The sequence below is a fragment of the Camelus bactrianus genome, chromosome 9 (genome assembly GCF_048773025.1).
Source record: "Camelus bactrianus isolate YW-2024 breed Bactrian camel chromosome 9, ASM4877302v1, whole genome shotgun sequence".
NCBI lineage: Eukaryota > Metazoa > Chordata > Mammalia > Artiodactyla > Camelidae > Camelus > Camelus bactrianus.
In genome coordinates this window covers 57,396,754-57,417,912 of record NC_133547.1, presented here as the reverse complement: position 1 = coordinate 57,417,912, position 21,159 = coordinate 57,396,754, and the positions used below count along the sequence as shown (strand labels likewise).

At 49.0% G+C, this 21,159-nt stretch overlaps 1 protein-coding gene and 1 non-coding gene across 3 annotated transcripts in view; both read left to right on the top strand.

Moving 5' to 3' along the window:
* Nucleotides 1-21,159, top strand: part of VAC14 (VAC14 component of PIKFYVE complex) — a 94,191-nt gene that overhangs the window by 15,513 nt on the left and 57,519 nt on the right. For both annotated transcript variants that reach the window (XM_045521400.2, XM_074370449.1), the window contains exons 7-12: nucleotides 225-331; nucleotides 1,330-1,464; nucleotides 1,909-2,061; nucleotides 8,073-8,136; nucleotides 15,704-15,848; nucleotides 16,105-16,170. In XM_045521400.2, coding sequence (XP_045377356.2) covers nucleotides 225-331; nucleotides 1,330-1,464; nucleotides 1,909-2,061; nucleotides 8,073-8,136; nucleotides 15,704-15,848; nucleotides 16,105-16,170 — 670 coding nt within the window. The remainder of the gene's footprint in view (nucleotides 1-224; nucleotides 332-1,329; nucleotides 1,465-1,908; nucleotides 2,062-8,072; nucleotides 8,137-15,703; nucleotides 15,849-16,104; nucleotides 16,171-21,159) is intronic.
* TRNAG-GCC (transfer RNA glycine (anticodon GCC)) lies at nucleotides 3,080-3,149 on the top strand. The gene has a single exon. It is a non-coding gene; the product is annotated as a tRNA-Gly (tRNA).

The following is a 21,159-nucleotide window of genomic DNA, read 5'->3' as shown; positions in this document are numbered from 1 at the left end:
CAACAGACAGGCAGCAGCGGGAGGACACAAAACTCACTCTCTTCCTCCTGATTGGTGTGCTTCCCACTTTGAGGAGCTGAGAGCTCATCCATCCCCGGCTTCTGTATCTCATAAAATGTGATCCCCCCTCTGGGTGGGTGACCCAGAGCAGAAATGGCACTGGTGGAGGCTCCTCCAGCCCTGGCTGGCGTGTGCTATTTCCCTTCTCCTCTGCTCATTGGTAGGTGTGAGGTGGTCCTTGGAGAATTCTTGAAAGAAATTAAGAAGAACCCCTCCAGTGTTAAGTTTGCTGAGATGGCTAACATCCTGGTGATCCACTGCCAGACCACAGGTGAGTGTGTCAAGGCTCCAAGGCCACCACCCTCCTTAGAAGCACCTTCTCTCTCACCATCTCAGAGAGAGTCTTTGTGGGAATGTGAATCAATGTGACAGTGGATCCTAGAACGGTGGGTCCTTGTGGAAGAGATTCCGGTTCTCTGCCAACATGGAGGCCCTTTCACTTGGTATGACCTTAGAGTGAGATCTGGAGGCCTTCTTGCTGTCAAGCTTGGCATTAGCACTGTGAACTGAAATGCTTGGAGGTTGGGGTCATGTATCTGTTTGCTTCTGTTGAGTATCAAACCACCACAAAATATAACTGCTTCACACAGCAGTCACTTGTCATTGTCCTGGGTCTGCAGATCATCTGGGTGGCCCTACTCACCAGGGCCAGGCTGGGCTGGGCCAGACCATGTGCCTACAGTCAATTGGAGGGTCAGCTGAGGCTGGGCTGGGTTGTCCATGATGGTGTCACTCATGTCTGGCAATTGGCCAGCTATCACCTGGGGCAATAGGAATGGTCGTTCCAAGTGTCTCATCCAGTGGGCCAGCCAGATGCATTCATGTAGCATCAGCGGATTCCAAAAGGCATGGTAGACTTGAGCAAGGCCTCTTAAAGCCTAGGCTGAACCAGGCACACCACCATTGTTACTAACTTATCTTGGCCAAAGTAGTAAAACCAACCCAGACAGCAGGAGTGGGGAAATAAACTCCACCTCTTGATGAGAAGAGCTGCAGAGCCCCATTGTGGGGGCATGGACCCAGGGGTGAGTAGAGAGTTGTGGCTGCTTTTACAGTCTGCCGGAAGATTTCAGTTCCATGTCAACCTGATACTTGTATGTACCTTTGGAAGGAAGAAGCAAGGGTGAGAGAGCATAGGTGAGGGTCGAAGCCCTGCATGGCCTCAGGTTCTCTCTAGTTCTCCAGTCCCATCTGTGGGCATGGTCAGAGGGAGGGAGCACTCCAGCTGCCTGTGCTGATCCTTCTGGAACCAGCCAATTCCTCTTCCAGACGACCTGATCCAGCTGACAGCTATGTGCTGGATGCGGGAGTTCATCCAGCTGGCCGGCCGGGTGATGCTGCCCTACTCTTCTGGGATCCTGACCGCCGTCCTGCCCTGCCTGGCCTACGATGATCGCAAGAAAAGTATCCTTCACTCTGGAGAAAGGAAACAAGAGCAGCCCCAAATGGGGCCATGAAGTTGCAAGACCTTGGAGTGAGGGTGAGGGCTCCCTTAGGATTTATCACACCTCCAGATAGCCCCTGGCATCAAGGCAGCAAGAAATGGAGCTGAACATGGACAGGGAGAGCCAGGGCAGCTCCAGGGATGCTGCCTTTCCCAGACCTCACTTGATTATTTACAGTTCTGGAGCAGCTCCCAGGTCCCAAGATTCCAACTCTCTGAGCTCTCACTGCCTCACCTGGGTGGGGGACATCCTGTTGTTGGGAGGTCCATCAGGAAGGGGCCTTATGAGGAGATATTTTGTGGGGACACCAGTGTGGCAAGGAGAATGGGAACTCAGTTCAGCCTGCCTGTCTGCCCACTAACATACCCCTGGGTCAGGCTGTTCCTTACATCAGTGGACTCAGGCATCAAGGAGGTGGCCAATGTGTGCAACCAGAGCCTAATGAAGCTGGTCACCCCTGAGGATGACGAACCCGACGAGCCAAAGCCAGTGGTGCAGAAGCAGGCAGAGCCCAACCCCGACGACTCCTTGGCAAAGCAAGAGGGGACAGCCAGTGGTAAGTGGGCTCTGCCTCCCGCCCCTCACCTTCCAGAGAGGGCCACTGGGAACCAGAGGTTGTAGATCTTAACTTGCGGCCTTACTTAACCAGCCAAGGCTGCTTTCCATGTCTTAACTCCTAGTTCTGGTAACAGCCCAGTGAAGGAGGAACTGCTATCTTCATTCTGTAATCAGCTCAGGGAAGGTAAGTAACACCAGCAGAATCTGACAATCTGGCAGCTACTAAGTGGCAGAGTCGGGATTTGAACCATGGCCGTCTGCCTCAGAACCCATAGCTCTTAACCCTTACTGCCTCAAACACCATTAATGCTTTTCTTAATGTTTTTCTGGGTCTAGCTACAGTCAACATAGAAGGGTTTGGAGCATGGCAGGAGTACAGGCTGCAGGATTCACTTGAGTCTTGGCTGCAGGGTTCACTTGACATCCAGTGATTCACAAGCTGGCTGCCTTTGCTGTGCCAGTCATTCTCAGGGTGAGGGGGTTAATTCTGGTTTATTTGGTTCTTGGGAATTCCATTGCTCTCCTTTCAAACTCCTTTATAATTAATGTCTTGTTTATCTGTAACGTGAATAAACCATTTTTATTATTGATTGGAGCCTGGAGTTTGACTCTCTAAATGTTACCTAGAACTCTGACTTTTTTAATCTCGTGGTCCTCTATCTTCACTGAGAGGTCACTGATCAGCTCTAGGGTGACGTTCTTCTTTGCAGAATCAGCCGAAGAGTCAATTGACGCAGATGCTAGTGAAATCTTTAAGGCCAACAGACTGAGGTCTGGCCCCCAGAAGCCAAAAGAATTTCTAAAGCATTTTCTCCCCTGGCGTTTCTCAGGCTTCTTTTGAATATCTGAGCGGAATGTCAGGCACATGTGCCCTGTGGGCCTCCTCCCATGGATTTGGTCTGTAGAATAAGCAGCATTCCATACAGGACCATCTCAGGTGTCAGGTTACAGCGGTGCTAATGCCACTGTGAGCTGAAGCTGCAAAACAGCTGGGGGCAGAATCCCTCTCAGCTGGAGCATTGGTGGTTCAGGGTAGAATTCTCGCCTGCCACGCGGGAGGCCCAGGTTCGATTCCCGGCCAATGCAGCTCTGTCAACCTTTTAGACAATCTTCCTAAGCATTCTTGAAACAGCTCCCAGCTCAGGAGAGTCTTATCCTAAATCAGGATACATTCAGGCAGCTTGGCTCCAGATTTTACTGCCTCATAAACAGCACTTCAGCAGATGCAAAGCTCACTTTATAGTAGTTCCCAGAGATGGCAGCAGCTGGTTTTGGGGCTCCACATCCACTCCAGACTCGCTCAGCTTGTAATTAACCAGCATTTTACCAAGGTGCCAGGAGAAGGTGCCAGCAAGCCAAGAGAGTCAGGATTTAGCTATTCAGTCCACAGGTTCATCCAGCCTCCTGCTTACTCTTACTCTGCTCCTCTCTTCCAACCTGGCAAAGGCAGGAACCACCTGCCTGGTCTCGCTGAACTACAGCCCCTCTCCTCGATGCAGCCAGCGTTGTGCATCCCACAGCACACCGCATTGTCTACTGCACACCACCAGGCAAGCCCCACAGTGAGGCCTGTTAGCCAGGCCCTCTGAGCACACACTCATACGCCTGCACATGCATGTGCCCCACCCTCACCTCTCACCACAGGGCTCCAGTTGAGCCAGGCCCTCGTTTGTACCACGCTGCTCCCAGCCCCCTTCACTTGCTCTGGCTCCCCCTCTGCCCTGCCCCCTTGAGGGGTCCACAAGTCCTTTCTGTGACTCTTAGTTACTGGGCGTTCGATGCATCCTCCCCGTCCCTGATTGTCTCAGGTGTCACAGCCTAGATTCTGCACTCAGAACTCTGCCTGTGAGTCCTGGCCCTGCTGACTTCCTCTCTGTGGCCCTTAGACAAGCCACTTGGCCTTTCTAAGCCTCGGGTTCCTTACTTGTTAAATAAGGAAACAATGATAATACCGGACCTGTAGTGTGGTTGTGAATTCTGAAGATTTTTGCATGTGAAGCTCTTAACACATAGCACAGGTCAAACACTCTAAAGAACAGGTGTTTCAGCGTCAGCTGTTTTAATTCATGTTTATAATGAGACCCACTACTTAGCAAGGTTGTCAGGGGCAGGGCTTTCGCTCTCGGCTTTTAGCATCAGCATTGCCCAGGTAGTTATGGATCCCCTGTGGGTCCTAAATGAGGGATCGTAGAGGGTCAGGGATGGAAGTTCATGTGTTGAGTGAGGACCAGAGCTATAAATATGGTTTCTGGTGGAGGGCTAGTGACCACCTTTGGTGAGCATGTAATGGAATCCACCCATTTGCAGAGCTTTTGACGGGACTGCACATATCAGCACCCTCTCTGGATACTGCAGATGCAAGTGAATCAGACCCAGATGCTGCCTGCAAGGAGCTCGGGGACAGATCTGCAGATGAGTGATCATGTGATATCAGGCATGGTCACAGAGCACTGGGGGCACCAGGCTGGGCTTAGTGAAAGTTATCTGACCTGGATCTTTTCTTTCTCCTTCACTTCCGCTCTCCCTAAGCCCACCCCAACTTTTCACTCTGGTTATAAAGGAAATACACATTCTCTGGAGAGATTTAGGGGAAAATGGAGACATTCCTACTGAGAGAAGGCAGAGAGTAAACAAGTTAAATATATTATCTGGCAAATACATTTGGCTGCGTGTATCAAAAACCTTAAACATTTAAGAATTTATTCCTAGGAAATAAATATAGATGTGGGTCAGGTTATTCATCTTAAACCCCTAGCAAATGTTAGCTCATTTATTGTCATAACAAGCCTCTGATGCAGGCACTGGTCTTAGCCCATTATAAAGGTGAGGAGATGGAGGCCAAGGCAAGTGACCTATTCAAGGTCACACAGCAAGTAATTAGGGGAGTCAGGCCCAGGGGCTCCCAAATCTGGAAATTGATACAAAATGACAACCAAAGAAGCTTGGCTTGACTGGGAATCCCAGAATTGCAAAGTAAAACAATGTGTCATTTTTACTCATTTTACTTAAAATATTACTAATATCTCCCATGTGAGGCTTTAGGGGAATGACTACTCCTTGTTCCTGAAGTGTATGTATATTTTTGAAGTGCATATGTACTGGTTGACCTTCCTAAAGGGCAGCTTGGCAGTATCTGTTAAAGTAGCAATTGTCTGACCCTCCCACTCCCACTGTACTTGGGATCCTGGAGAAGGGCCTGCTCTGGTGTGTAAGGAAGCATGGGAGAGATAAAAGAGTGAAAATTAGGAAACAATCAAAATTAATTTGAAGCCAGTTTCTAACATCATATCGTTTCATCTATAAATGAATGTGTTTCTAGACAAGAGGGAGAGAGGCCATCAGCTGCACGGAGCCCCAGCTGCAGTTCCCGGGTGGCCCACCCAGGCTTCCCCACCTGCCCTCCTCACCTTTCCCCAGGCCTGTTGCAGTGGACACTGGGCTGCTCAGGAGGACCAGCTGGTGCCCACAGCTTCCCCTGGTCCCTCCGAGCTGTGCCTTGTCCCCAAGAGGGCCTCTGGGACTAGAGAGAACAGGTGACAGCTAAGAGCTTTTCTGTTCAACATGAAACTCCAGGCCCTCTTTACTGGGGGACTGAGGGAACATCCATGGTCCACACTTGAAATAGCACTGCTTGAAGCACAGTAGGAAGTAAAAAAAGCAAGTTGCAGAAGATATACTCTGATCCTATTTATGTTTATGTTTACAAAACAAACTACGGACCGAATACAAATTTTGCCAGTTTTTCCACTCTATCCTTTGTTGAATCTGGGACCCCTCAGTTGCATTTAGTTGTCCCATCTCCTTAGTCCCTTCCAATCTGTGATAGTTCCTCAGTCTTTCCATATTTTCTCCCATTCTATAGGTTGTCTTTTTGTTTTGCTTGTGGTTTCCTGTGCTGTGCCAAAGCTTATAAGTTTAATTAGGTCCCATTTGTTTATTTCTGCTTTTATTTCTATTGCCTGGGTAGACTGCCCTAGGAGAACATTGCTAAGATTTATTTCAGATAATGTTTTGCCTATGTTTTCTTTTAAGAGGTTTATAGTGTCTTGTCTTATGGTTAAATCTTTAAGCCATTTTGAGTTTATTTTTGTGTATAGTGTGAGGGAGTGTTGTAAATTCATTGATTTACATGCAGCTGTCCAGTTATCCCAACACCATTTGCTGAAGAGATTGTCTTTCCTCCAGTATATGTTCTTGCCTCCTTTGTCAAAGATTAATTGACCAAAAGTTTGTGGGTTTTATTCCTGGGGTCTCCTATTCTGTTCCATTGAGCCATATGTCTGTTTTTGTACCAATACCATGCTGTTTTGATTACTGTAGCTCTGTAGTATTATCTGAAGTCTGTAAGGGTTATTCCTCCAGCTTCATTCTTTTTCTTCAGTATTGCTTTGGCAATTCTGGTTCTTTTGTGATTCCATATGAATTGTAGGATTATTTGTTCTAGTTCTGTGAAAAAAGTCCTGGGTAATTTAATAGGAATGGCATTAAATCTGTAGATTGCTTTGGGTAGTATGGCCATTTTAACAATATTAATTCTTCCAATCCAAGCCATGGGATATCTTTCCATTTCTTTAAGTCATCTTTAATTTCCTTAGTCAATGTTTTGTATTCTCCTTATATAAGTCTTTCACTTCCTTAATTAGATTCATTCTTAGGTATTTTATTACTTTGGGTACTATTTTAAAGGGTATTGTTTCTTTATTTTCCTTTTCTGCTATTTCATTATTAATGCAAAGAAATGCAATGATTTCTGAATGTCTGTGTCTTCTATCCTGCTACCTTGCCAAATTCTTTTATCAGCTCTAGTAATTTTTGTGTGGAGCCTTTAAGGTTTTCTATATATAGTATCATGTCATCCATATATAATAACAATTTTACCTCTTCTTTTCCAATTTGAATCCCTTTTATTTCTTTTTTTGTCTAATTGCTATGGCTAGGACTTCCAATACTATATTGAATAGAAGTGGTGAGAGTGGGCATCGTTGTCTTGTTCCAGATTTCAGCAAGAAGTCTTTCAACTTTTCAGTGTTGAGTATTATGCTGGCTGTAAGTTTGTTGTATTTTTTTAATTTAAGAAAATAGCAATTACACCCTATTTCCTGTAGCCCTCAGCAACCTCTGATCTACTTTTTGCCTCTATAGATCTGCCTATTCTAGACATTTCATATAAATGGGATAAAATATGTGATCCTTTGTGACTGGTTTCTTTCATTTTGCATGTTTTCAAGGTTCATCCATGTTGTAGTGTGATCAGTACTTCAGCCCTTTTTGTTGCCAAATAATAGTCCATTGCATGGCTATAACACATTTTGTTTATCTATTATTAATTATCAGTTGATAGACATTTGGATTGTTTCCACTTTTAGTTGTTGTGAATAATGCTACTACAAACCTGTTGTGCAAGTTTTGGGGTGGACATTAGTTTTCATTTGTCTTTAGTTTATACCTCATGGTGGACTATGGGTCATATGGTAACTAATAGTGTTAAGCCTTTTGAGGAACTTCCAGGCTGTTTTCCAAAGCAGTTGCTCCATTTCACATTCCCACCAGCAATGTATGAGGGTTCAGTTTCTCCACATCCTCACCATCGTTTGTTACTAATATCTGTGTTTTTTATTTTAGCCACCTAGTGGGTGTGAAGTGGTATCTTGTTCCAGTTTTGATTTACATTCCCCTGATGGTTAATGATGTTGAGTGTTCTAGAAGTCATTTTTAACATCCTTTGCCCTTGAGCCAACAGTCCCTTCTCTGATTTCCCAGATGTGTTCAGCACTGGTGACTCCCTCCTTATGAGGTCACTGTGCCTAAAAACTTACAAGCATGGGTACCATCCAAAAGCTTTGGGGAGTGAGTAGGCATTGGATCCTCAGGGCTCCAGAGCCATGTCCCTTTCCAAGAGATAGAATCAGGGTTTTGGGGACTAGCAGGTCTCTTGTGACAGGAATCTTGTTCATTCAAAAGACCCCAAGAGCCTTATTCATGAGGCCTTATTCCTCTTACTCTCCCTAGGAGGGCCCGATGGTTCGTGTGACTCCAGCTTCAGTAGCGGCATCAGTGTCTTCACTCCAGCCAGGTAAGTGCTTTGTTCTAGCCAGAGGTTTTTGTGGGAAGTGAGCAGCCTAGAGCTTTGCTGGGTGTAGAAGACTGCAGTGAAGCTTTGTGGCAGAGTCTTGGGGCCACTACTTATAGGACACAGAAGGTACCTAGTGAGGGAGTTTGAAAGATATTAAGCAAGCCCAACCCACCCGGTTCTGATGGGCAGGTAGTCTCTTAGGAAGGATTAGAAGCTGTTGGAGGTCAGTAAATACAAGTTGTAAGAATGTAATGCATGGTGATTACAGGAAGATACTTGCAGATTGCTTTTCGCCACCCCTTTTTGCTCATCCAGAATAACATGGGACTGATGAGACTGACCATGAAGGGCTGTTTGAGGACCGTCCAGAGCACAGGCAGTAATTAGTTGAATCTGAGAGTGCATATACTGGGCTGCAGGAACTGTCCTTCTCCTGGGCGTCCAGGTCGGCTGTAACAGCGCAGCCTTCCACGTGGGGGCAGTGCAGTCTCAGTGGCAAGATAATCCCTTCCGTACCCTGCAGAATGATGGCATTCCCCTAGGGAAGGAATTATCAGCATTTTGTCCCTGTATGAGTCCCCTGGACTTGCCCCATGTCACTTTTTCCTTGGCTGGAATTGGCCATGGGGCTGGAATAAGTGGAGGTTCTCCTATAGGATTTTTCTTGACTCTGAAGTCAACATTAAACCTGGGCACTGGGGGAACTGGTCACTCATGAAGAGAGGATATACATTCAACTCCAGCAGGCTCTGTTCTCCCCAGACCCTTAGAATCTTTTCTCCTTTTATATCTTTTTTTTTAAATTTAGTTTTATCTCTAAGGACCCATGGGTGTTTTCAAAGTATTCAAGTACTGATTATAAATATGGACTGTTCCTAAGACCTCTCCCAAATTGTTTCAGCAAGCCAGTAAACATTATTCATTTGTTCATTTTTAGTTAATTGTCACACATGTCCAGAGCACCTGCCTATGTTCAGCCCTACAGGTTCCAAGATAAAGATACAGCCCCTGAATATGGTCCCTGACCTTGGGGTTATTTCTCTATCGGGGAGGCAGAGAAGTAGGCATGAAGTGACCGGAAAGGGTAGTGATTGTTGTGCTGTGGTGCTTAGAGGATATTGGGGGCAGATGGTGCCCCAGCTGAGGCTCGAGGGAACAGTGGCTGACAATGAGGAACACTGGGAGAGTGCTTCCTAGGCCCGGCTGTACTCAATGTTTTGTGTCACACCATTAGGTTTTGCTGATGTTTAATCCCGTGGGGTCAGTAGTAGTATTATGTCCACTGTAGGGCTGAGGAGGGACAGGAGGCCAGGGCTGCTGTGTAGAGAATGGATTTAGGACTCGGGTGGATGCAGATTAGTTAGGGGGCCACCTCTGCCATCCCAGTCAGAAGGGATGCAGGTTCAATCTGAAGAGGTGGCAGAATGGAGGAAGCTGATAGATTTGAGATATTTTGAAGGTAGAATTCCCGATGGAGGGGATGGAATGAGGAAGGAAATGAGGGAAAGAATTTCTGAGTTTGAGGCTTGAGCCAATCAGGATACCCTGGTATGTCACAGTCTGGAGCAGAAGGAGGAACAGGTGTGTGAGTGGGTCCATCCAGAGCTGTTTGAGGTGACTCGGAGGCACCCCCAGGAGCGATTAAGAATATTGGATTCCGGAACTCGGTGGGGAGGTCTGGATGGAGATGCAGGGAGATTGGCTTGTCCTGCAGAGGAATCTGCTTTTGTTCTGAAAGCCCTGGGAGTTGAGGGGAGCAGACCTGAGATTTAGAAGGCACTCTGGCAGTGCTGGGAAAGGTAGATGAGGGAGGGGGACAAAACTGTCAGCAGAAAGGCCTGTTGCAGACTTGTCACTAATCCAGGCTGCAGGGGATCATCGTGCTCTCTGGGGGTGGCAGTGGTGGGGTGGGGGAGGTCTGGGAGGAACAGAGATTGGACATAACTGACCACCTGGGAGGTGGGCATGACTCCGCTGCCTCTCTTGGAAGACGGCGATCCCAGATTCGCTGGGACTGGTTTAAAGATTGCCTTGGTTCTTGTGCTATGGCCAGGAACCACCTGGCTGGAACCAGTGTGTTGGTATCTACCTGTCATTCAGAAGCAAAGGTGGATCCTACCCTTTGAAATTAAAAAAAAACTATCGAAAACAAATTATCCAGTGCTTTCTGTTTCCCTCAGACAGACGTTTCTTCGTGGTAGCTGCCAGTTTGAGTCACTAGCTATGCTGGAAAGGAGGGTGGCCTTCAGAGTTGTAAACCCAAAGCTGAGGCCCTTGACCCCACCCCCCTATCCATGGGAGAAGGCAGCTAAGACAGTAGGGTGGGGTACTTCTGCCAGAGGGGGACGGAGCTTGGGCAAGATGGCATCTTTCTGGGTCACCAAGAAACAAAACCCACCCTGAGACTTTCCATGTATGCTGCTTGCCCAGGGCACTGTTTACAGGTGCCAATTTCACTCAATTCAGACCAGCCAAGGGCAGCAGCCAGACTGGGGACCCCTCCCATGGTAGAGAAGCATCCCTGCCTGGCAGAACACAGCCAGTGAGGTGACACTCCTGAGCCTCTTAGTGGTCACTGACCCCTTGAGAATCTGATGAAAGCTCTGGGCCCTCTTTACACACAAAACTTGGAATATACTTTCAGGAGTTCAGGGATCTCCTCAAAGCCAATCCTTGCACCCCAGATATTTTTTTAATCGTTAAATCCTCACCTGAGCCTAAACACATGAAGACTAACTGACTAAACCCAAGAGTGTCAGCCTCTTCTCCCTCCCTCATCTCCCCTCTGTCCCAGGATGCTGGGAGAGCCACATGTGGCCCCAGGTGGACAGTAGCCACAGGGGAGAACCACCTGAATGAGCAGAAGTGGCGAGGTCACTGTAGTGAGGAGGGGCTCCAGTTAACGGAGCCTGGCTTCCTCCACCCTCCAGGAACACGAGAAATGCACACAGAATTGGAAACCAGACTCCCCAGGAAGGGGTGGGGAAAGGGATGGAGGAGGCATGCTTGCAGCTGAGGAAAGTGTTAAGGAAGAATAGCCTCCACCTCTTTCTCTCTCTGTCCCCTCCCTTCTCTGTCCCTGGCTCTGTCAGTCTTTCTCTGTCTGTCTGTCTAGTGCTGCTTGTATGTTCATCATCACTGTGAATCCTCTGAATCATGTCATCCCACTGCCTGGGCGCACATCCTGACTTCACTGCTCCTGGCTGAGTGACCCTGGGCAAGCAGCTTAACCTCTCTCTGCCTCAGTTTTCTCATCTGTAAACTGGGCATAATGATTATACCCACCCTATAGGGATTTGGAACTTAAATAAGTGTGAAAAAGCACAGAACGGTGCCTGGCCCACGGAAAGCACTTTACACATTTCAGTTAACAGTTATTATTACAAGAACCTTGTCATTATCCCCATTTACAAATAAGGATATGGGCCAGAGAGGTTAACATCTTGCCCAAAGTCATTCAGCTAACTAATGACCAACTTAGAATTCAGGCTAAGTCTATCTGACTCCCAGGCCCACAGATTTGGGCTTTGTTAAGCACAGTTGGGGAGTTGCAGAAGCTTTTTGAGTTGGCCTGTGACCTGACACAGGAGCCCTGGACAGGTGTTGCCATGTGCACAGGCTTCTACTCTGATGCCCTGGGCTTTGCTGAAGACCAATGTCATGAGGGACATTCTGTACTGGTCTGTTGGCACAGCTGGCTACATAAGATCTAGAAAGATCTAGAAATCAGTGCTTCCCAACTTTTAGCATCTGCTAATTGAAAAAAGGTTGTAAAGATCTTTTCTAAAAAGCAACTTTGAATTCAGTAACAATTCCTTTTTCAGTATTTACCTTTGTTCCAATCAGATTAGAGCTGTAATATACAAGTGCCGTAAGGAGTAAGATGTTACAGAAATAAAGTGCTGCCTTCCAGAGAACCGTTGGGGTTTATCGTGGTGTAGTAGTATCAGAGCACTATTCAGTAAATCAATGTTTTAATAGCTGCAGTAGCGCCATGCATTTGGAAATTGTAGTACATATACGTGTAAGACCTGCATTATGAGATGCTTTTTGAGAAAATGCTTGGTGGAAATGGGGTTTTGCTGACATCTTGAAATAACTCAGAAGCCCCAAAGAGTGACTAGTCTAGACTTTTTGGAACCAGTGCAGAAATGTGTTTTAAACCATGAGTGAGCTCCATTCTGTTCTCTGGGTAAGGTGAGCCAGGGCGGAGGGTACGCCGCCTCAGGCTCCTGAGCTGAGCATACAGTGCTGCATGCCTGCTCTCGGAAGGGCTGGGTCCCAGAGTCCCGCTGCCCACAGAGTGTGCACGGAGCCCAGCATACAGCAGCTGGCCCCACCCAGTGGGACAGCTGAGAACTGCCCCCTCAGAGGTAGGCAGGATTGTGGATCCTCCCTTTCCCAGGCACTGAGGTCAATCTCCCTAGTGCCCTGGGGTGTGCCTGCTCCCCATGGCCTTCACTTCCAGCCAGCCAAGGGAAGTGAGAGCCAGAGAGCGCACCTCCAGCTGAGGGAGGGAGTTCTCCATGCCTCGTGGCCTTGGACAGATATGTGCATTGAAGGACAGGGTTGCTAGAACTGTGGGGACCCTTTCAGCCATGAAGTTCCGGTTGGTTGAAACTGTGAGTTAAGGAGCCCCGCTGGCCGAAGGACTGTCTGGCCTGGCATCTTGGGTTCTTCTTTGGGCCGTTTGGACTTGGAGTACTCCCCACAAAGATGAGCACTGAGCTTGCCCGGTGTCCTCTCTTGCCCTCCATGGAGACTTTGCCTTTCTGACAAGAAAATACAACCTCTTTATTCCTCCAGCTCACGGGGCTGCCCGGTGTGACCTGGCCAGGTCACACAGGGGCTGGCGTCCTGCTGCTCCTGCTGCTCCTGCTGCTCCTGCCAGGAGACAGTTGGAAATGATGCCACTGTGGCCTCTCCTGAGCATGACCTATTAGGAGGCTATGCCTTGTGGTGGATGAGGCCACTCTGGACTCAGACTGCTCGCATTCAAACTGCTGGCTCCACCGCTTCCCGGCTGTATAACATGGAGAGATTACTTAACGTTGCTGTGCTCTGATTCCCTCGTCTCCAGAGTGAGGATAACATTGCTGCCGGCATAGGGCCCTTGAGGAAAGTAAATGAGGCTGTGCGGGTGCAGAGCTCAGCAAGATGCCTGGCACAGAGAATTTGTCCAAAACACGTGAATTATCATCATTTTTAGTACCATCATTGTTGTCATTGTTATCAGCCGTGTGTTGTCACATCTCCCCCTACCCCAAAGTTTGTACACCCCGCTGGGCCTGAACTGCGGGGTGGATGGGGGAGCTGAGCTTGGCACTGCCTTCCCACCAGCAGCTCAGGACACAGCCATGCTAGTCTTGCAGCCCTGAGATCCCCAGGTGAGTAAAAACTAGACCTCCCTCCTGGGGACTGTTTCTGCTAAGAATGTGGCAGTGACCTGCCACCACATGTGGGGCACTCGGGGCACCCTGGGCTCCACGTGGTATCTCCTGCTGGGGAAAGAGACTCACTGTGGATCTTGGGCTTGTGGGGTTAGGAAAGAACAGGCAGGGAAGGAGGCTCCTGTTCACTCCCCACTGCTTTCCCAACTCGCTTTGTTAAGTCCTTGCGGGTAGGCGACTGGAGCATCTGCAGCCATGGGATCCTGCCCTCCCTGGGAGAAGCACTTACAGAGCACAGCAGAAGGAGCTCGGTAGGAGGCCAGCAGGCTGGGGGAAGGAAGGACTTGGGGATTTGGCATGAAACCCTGGCCATCGGAGGAGGAAGAGGGAATATCTAGGAAATTGTCAGAGAGAAAAAGAAAATGCTTAGGAAGCCCTAGAATGGACTGTCAGCCTGCACCGGAGAGCTGTGCTGTCCATGGTGGGAGCCACTACTACATGTTGCTGCTAAGCGTGGGTATTATGGCCAGTCTGCACCGAGGTGTGTTATAGGCGTGAAAGACGTGCTGGGTTTCAAAGACTTAGGACACAAAAAGAATATAATATATCTTATTACTGATCTGTATATTGATTTTTATATAGATTATATGTGAAATGATAAATTGGGTATGTTGGGTTAATTAAAATATATCATTAAAATTAATTTCACCTGTTTTCTTTCTGCATTTTAATAAAAAACCGGAAAGGATAAAATTCCCTATGTAGCTCGTAGTATATTTCTGTTGGACAGTGAATGTGAGAGAGAGAAATTAAGAGATTGTCTGGGAGCCCACATTTGCCACTCTGGACTTGTCTATCTTCCTGAGTTTCCCCATCTGTCTTAGACTACCAAAGAACCCACATGCTTGGATTTCCTTGGAAGACCCCAGAACTTCCAGCCATATGGCTCTTTGGGAAATCTTAGTGCCGGCACCACCCAGAGGTTCAGGGCTCCTGGGCCACGTCACTCACATGCCCATCCCCTCTGGCCACCAGAGGATAGAAGTGTCCACTTGCACCCCTGAAACGAGCACCATGGGAAATCATCAAACCATATTAAATAGGAGTTCCATTTAGCACTTAACAGAGCTTGGAATCGTGCCCTTTAGGAATTCACATCAAATGAGCTTCAGAGAGGCTGCAGGCGAATTAGGAAAGCACAGGCATCGAGTTCCTGATGCAAATGAATAATTGAGCAGCCTGGAAATACCACGAAAGACTGTTTTGCACAAGACTGTACTGTGTTGGGGGGGAGGGGAGCCCCTCCCTGCCATCCTAAGGCTCTCTGTCCTTGCGTCCCCACCCCTGACAGCTCTAGCCTCTGCCTGGGCACCATGCTTTGGGAAGAGAGGGAAGCTTCAGTGTCCTCTCAGCACCTAGCTCTCTTGGGGCTGCTTAGTGGGACTTTTCTCTGCATGATGACCAGCAGGACTTCAGGCCAGGGAAGCCAGAGAGCCTGTGCCCCACTGGAGCAAAGGCATTCTGAACAAGCCTATTTACTGTAGGCAGAGCTGTGTTGCCTCTTCCTCAACTCAAATGAGAATGTTACAGCTTCAGGGGCGACTCTCAAGGCTTCTTAACCAGGCCAAACACTGTGCTGAATGGTCCTGTCCTCACTGGAAAAAAAAAAAAGCCATGGTCCCTGTCCTCACTGGAGAAATGTCCTTTGGGTGCATGGTGAAGAACCTATTGGATGTATAGGGTGTTACCAGGCCCTCCCCAGACTGTCTGGATATAGTGGTTTAGTTTTATCAGCAAAGAGTCTGGATGTGATGCCCTGAGGGCGTTAAACAGGCTTTCAGCTGTGAGGTCTCCTGGGGCCCAGCTCAATGACAACAGATTTTCTCCTGTATCAGCCAAGCTAGTGTTAGAAGGCGAAAGGGGAAGTGGGGAGGGGGTGCCCAGCAGATTAGCCCTCCTCCCCGAACATGGTTGTCATGGCTCCAACCTTGGAGAAGGAGGAGGGAGACAGGGAGAGGAGCCCTCTGAGCGCCACACGAGGTGTATACCCTCTCCACTGTTCCTGGACAGCAGGCAGAGCATGCACTTCTGAGTGTGCAGGGCTGGGGTGTTGCTGTGGCTTGAGGGCCAGAGGCCCCAGGGGGTTCAACCCGGCTCCTTCCTGGTCTTGCTCATAGTGCTGAAAGGGCTCCGGTCACCCTCCACCTCGATGGGATTGTGCAGGTGCTGAACTGCCACCTCAGTGACATGGCCATCGGGATGATGACCAGGATCGCCGTCCTCAAGTGGCTCTACCATCTCTACATCAAGACTCCCCGGAAGGTGAGCTTCCAGGCCCAGTAGGCCCCTGTAAGCCAGGGAGCTTCTTCCAGGTGTTTTTTGAGGGCCTGCCTGTGCTTAGTAGGGTTTTGGTCATTGCAGTTCTGGAGAAACTCTAACAAGCAGAGGAGTGGCAGATCCCTGAAGATCCCTTGGTGTTGGGTTGAGGGGTTGGTCCCTGCAGTGGAACCCTGTCTGCAGGAACCCCGTCCTGGAGCAAGGGAGAGCTCACTGGTGCCCCCGCTTCTCTGCTCTCCAGATGTTCCGGCACACGGACAGCCTCTTCCCCATCCTGCTCCAGACATTATCGGATGAATCTGATGAGGTAAGTCACCAGCACCCTTTCCTAGCTGCCAGCCTCCCCTCCTGAGTGACTGACAGGATCGTGTAGCTAAGAAGTGCTTATTTTGTTATTGCTGTTGTTCTCTTAAACCAACACCCCCAAATCACCCTATTTCCTCATACCTGGTGAGGTGCATCCATTAGAGGAAAAGCTGTGTTTATTGCCCTCAGCTCTGGGAATAAGGACTCTTCCTTAATGAGCCCGTCCGAAGAGCACTCTGGGTCCGGGCATGTACAAGGAAACCAGTCCAGCAGGGAGCCTTGTCCCTGGAAGGCCGTAGAGAGGTAGTGGGGTGCCCAGTGGCAGGGTCCAGCCTGCTCAGCTGCCCATACTTGGGCACGTCACTTCCTGACTTCTCACCTCAGTTTCCTTCTCCATCCAGTGGGGTAGTAATAGTACATGAGGTTGTGAGAATGAAATGACCCACGGAAAATGCCAAGTGCTGTCCCGGCACGTGATAAGCACGCAGGGAGCATCAGCCAGACTCCATTTGGACCTCTAATTTGAAATTGGACCCTGAAGCTTTGTTTCTGGTGGGATTGCCAAGAGCTAAAGGGAGAGGATGGCCCCATCCCAGGCAGGAGGAGCCCCAGGTGGAAAACCCAGAGAGTGGGAGGGAGACAGAGCAGGCCCTGCAGCCTGCCATCTGGGGGAGGGGCTCCTCCAGCTGCACAACTCTCAGCACGGGAGCATTCTGTTCTGTGGACTTCTTTTTTAAGACTCTCCTGCCTCCCAGCCAGGGGGCAGGATTTGTATCTGGGCATTGCCATTTGCCAGGGTAGCGTCTCTTCCCTCTGTACCAGCTCCAGGCTGCGTATCAGATGCTGGCAGCCCATGCTGTGGCTTGCCCCTCTTTCCCTCCTCTGGGCTCCAGGCAGCTGTGGGGTCCATGAGGCAGCAGGCACAGACATCTGCAGACCTCCCAGCTGCCTAGTGGGAACACAGGAGTGGACAAGGACTGGGGTAAAACGGAGAGGGACATGGCTTACAACTCCTGTAGCAGGAGCCACCTTGGTCTTTCCTGGGCTGCTACCAGGCTTCTGTGAGGCTTCCCTGAACCTGAGCTGAAGAGAGATGCAGACAGGCAGGTGTCCACCTCTAGGTCCTCTGAGGCACTCTGCACTTCCAGAAAAACCCAAAGCAGATAGTCTGGGAATCTGCCCGTGTCCCCTCCTGCCTGCTCACCACGCACATGCGTGCACACACACACACCACCACCCCCTCTCTATTTCCCCCACCGCCAACGCAGCACGAGGTCCAGGTGGACATGGCCCAGTTCTGCCTGAATTTGTAGTGACTCACTGCACAGTCATGGCCCTCATTTCAATACAAAAAGGAAGAGAAGAGCTTTACTGATTGGCTCCTTCCCTAGGACTTCAGTGAAAGCAGCTGAGTTTTCAGTCCTTTAAATTGAGTTGTTTAATCCCATCCAGCCTTCTCTGCTCGCAATTGGTTTTTGTGTGCATGTGCATTTCAAGGGAGCTGGAGGAGATGCAGTCCATTAAACAGCTCTGTTCAGGTTGTGGCTGTGGAAACTTGATTTGCTGAAGTGCCAAATGTTGTCAGTCTTTGGGGGCACATCTCATGGGCCTCCAATGGGGAGAGGGTAGGAACTGCTCTTGGCAACAGTTACCAAGGGTGGGGGGAGCACTGCTGTAATAGGAGGGAAGAGTCCCTGCTTTCCCATCTCTCCAGGGGAGGGATTTGGGGACCTCGGTATCAGTGGGGAGTCATGATTCTGCCACATCCTGGTTCTTCATCAGAATTACATTCCTAAGTGGCCCCCGCCCTATCTGGTGACCTTGAAGGCTTACTTGGCAATGGAAATACAGCCACAAACAAGACAAAGTCCCTCTTCTCCTGCAGCAAGCATATAGGATATATAGATCGTGCTCTCTGTTAGATTTTCCCAGTATTTCCATACCCTGCCCTGATCTCAGATTGGATATCCCTGGAGTTCAAGACCCTGAAAGACCATTCAGTCAAATCAGACTACAGCCAGACTGGTGGGAAGAGGCCCCTTCACTTCTGGAATGTAACCATGGCCCCCCGTGCAGGGCCTTCCATCCCGCCTGGGGCCCTTTGATGCACAGGTATCCCCTTAATAACAGCTGACTCATGTGAAGTCATTACAGTGCCAGGAACCGTGCTCAAGACCCCCTGTGGTATCTACAGAATCCTCAATAAGTCTGAGCCAAGTACTGTTATTACTTCATTTTGCAGTTGAGAAACCAAGACCGAGGAAGGTGAAGTAACTTGCACACAGCTAGGGAGTGATGGGGCCAAACTCAAAACCAGATCTCTTTGACGACAAAGCCCTTCTTCCTAATCTCTTAGCCACCATGCCTGTGTTTCACCACATGTTGCCTCAGCCACCCACATGAGAACCCGAGCTTGTGTTTAGTTGTGCTCATTTCTGCCCTTTTTCCCTTGTTCCACAAGATTTTGAGAAGAGTTCTCAGTCTAGTGTGGAGAGGGGCGTGTGTATTCTGGAAAAGCTCTCCCTCAGCACCTTGACCTTTTGTTCCCTTTTCTTACTGATTTATTGATCAGAGACATTCCATGTATCATCTGTGTTGCGAGTGTTTTTCTCTCCCAGTATGAGTGTGATAAACCCACATGCTCATCACCCTTGGCAAGAGCCGCTGGCCTCAGGGGACATAGTGTGCCCAGGTGTTAATGATGCAAGCACTGGGCACAGGGAGGGGCAGAGCCTCAGAAACCTAGCACTGCTCCCACCCCATGTTCTGCAGTCCCATTGGCATGTGGCCTCACTGGGTTGTCTCATCTGTCATTGTTTCTGGGTTTCCTCCCAGTGACAGCTTGGTAGTCCACACCCTTCTGGCATCCTCAGTTGTCTCTGCTTTTCCATTATTCAGGATAAGTGGCTGTTTCCTCAGTACTGCCTGCTCCTTGCAGACTTTATCTGAAAATCCCTTTTGTCAGAAAGAATTTGCAGGTGTCAAATTAATATTCTTGGCACCAGAGTAGAAATCCTCCCATTAACTAGAGCGCCAATTACTTGTTTTTAAGTGAAAATGTGACCCTGATTCAACAGCGTGGAATGCAGGGCACATGCTCAGAGCTTCCTGCTGGACGCTGGTGGGAGGTGGGACTGCTTCTTCCCCTGCCCGGAAGATGCCAGTTGTCGCCTGCCTCCGGAGCCTGCAGCTGCCTGGGCGGGCTCTGCCCATGAGCCCCCGGAGGACAAGTCCTTTCCATGCTCTTAATGGAGTGGCCTGCCTGGGAGGGGCCTCAGTTACCCCCAACCCCACTCCCAAGCACAACTGCCTTTTAATCTGCATTTAAAATCCTCAGCGGATAGCAATGGATATGTGTCATTATACGTATGTCTAAACCCACAGAATGTACGACACCAGGAGTGAGCCCCATGTCTACTGTAGACTTTAGGGGATAGTGTTGTGTCAGTGTAGGTGCACTGATTATAACAAATGCACCTCCGTAGTGAAAGGGAGGCTGATAAGGGGGAGGCTGTGCATGTGCGGGGCAGGAGACACGTGGGAAATCTCTGTACCTTCTGTGCAACATTGCCATCACCTAAAACCTCTTTAAAAAATAAGATCTATTTTAAACAAAATAAAAAAATATGTAGAAGTTTTTGAAAGTCTCAGTCTCAGAAGAGAGACCCGGAAGGATGTCTGGTGCCTGCTCCAAGGGAACATAGCATCCCAGACATCAGGTCACCAGACCTGAGCGTGAATCTCCAGGAGCTCTGACCCATCCTTACCAAGGACCCCGGGCAGGAGCCTAACCTCTCTGACCTATGCGAAGGATGAGTGATGCCTGCACGTGCCTCAGAGACTGCTATGTAAAGGGGCTTTGTAAAGCTCCCAACCTGATCCTGGCCCATAGTAACAACCTGTCTGTCGTCCCAAGATCTTTAGGGGGAAATTGGCATTTTGCCGGGTTGAGTTCTCCCGCCTAGGAGCAGGCCTCACCCCCGTTTAAGTCATCTTGTAACACTTCGGGGTCTTTCTTTGTAGGTCTTATTATTATGAAGTTTGCTTTTGGTATTTAATATTTTGTTGTGACTTTGAGTGGCATCCCTTTCCAGTAAGGTTTTCTCCTGGAGTGACAGTGTGGTCTTGTGGCGGAACTTCTAGGAGTCCAGTCCTGGCTCTGCCACTTAGTAATTGGTTGACCTTGAGCAAATGACCTAGCTTCTCTAAGACCCAGTTTCCATATCTGAAAACCAAAAATAATAGTGGAATCCCAGCTCCCAGGTTTGTTGTGTGGATTAAATGAGACCATGAGTATCAAGTGCTCAGCATAGGACGCAGCACAACTAAACATACGGTAAACATTAGCTCCTCTGATGCTGGTTGTGATTTCTGTAAAATTGTAGAGACACACACTGAAATCAGGAATATGGGCTCTGTGTTTGTCCCACATCCTTTCTGCGTACAAGGGGGATAGTGAGTCTAAGAAGTGATCAGGGGCATCTAACAAAGGTGCTGAAAGTCTGCCATGGAAGCCGGGATGGGGTGCTGCCTTATCCAAGACAGCCCTCTCCAGTCTAGATGCACCTCTCTGAGCATTTGACTTTGACCTGCCCTCTTGGACTGCCCCTGGGATGCTCACCTAGAATGAGTGTGACCAGTGGCTAGGATGGCCTCGGAGTGGTTTGAAAAGCAGCCAAGGTGAGGAACAGGAGGACAGGCGCCTGCTCCACACTGCCTCCCTCTCCTTGCGACCGGGCAAGTCCACAGCATCGCTCACCTCAGTTTTCTTCCCTAAAATGCAGTTGGACTGGATCTTGTTAGTCCCTTCCAGCTCTGACTTTGTGTGGTCCTGACTCCATTGCCTGGAATACTAATGAGGCCTGCTCAAAAGTGGACAGTCTTCTGTAAGAATGGGGCTTGTTTTTCCCTCTCATATCCTTGCCTCAGTTTTTATTTCACTCCAATTTTCATTCCATCCACTCTCCAAAACAAACAAAAATACTTCCCC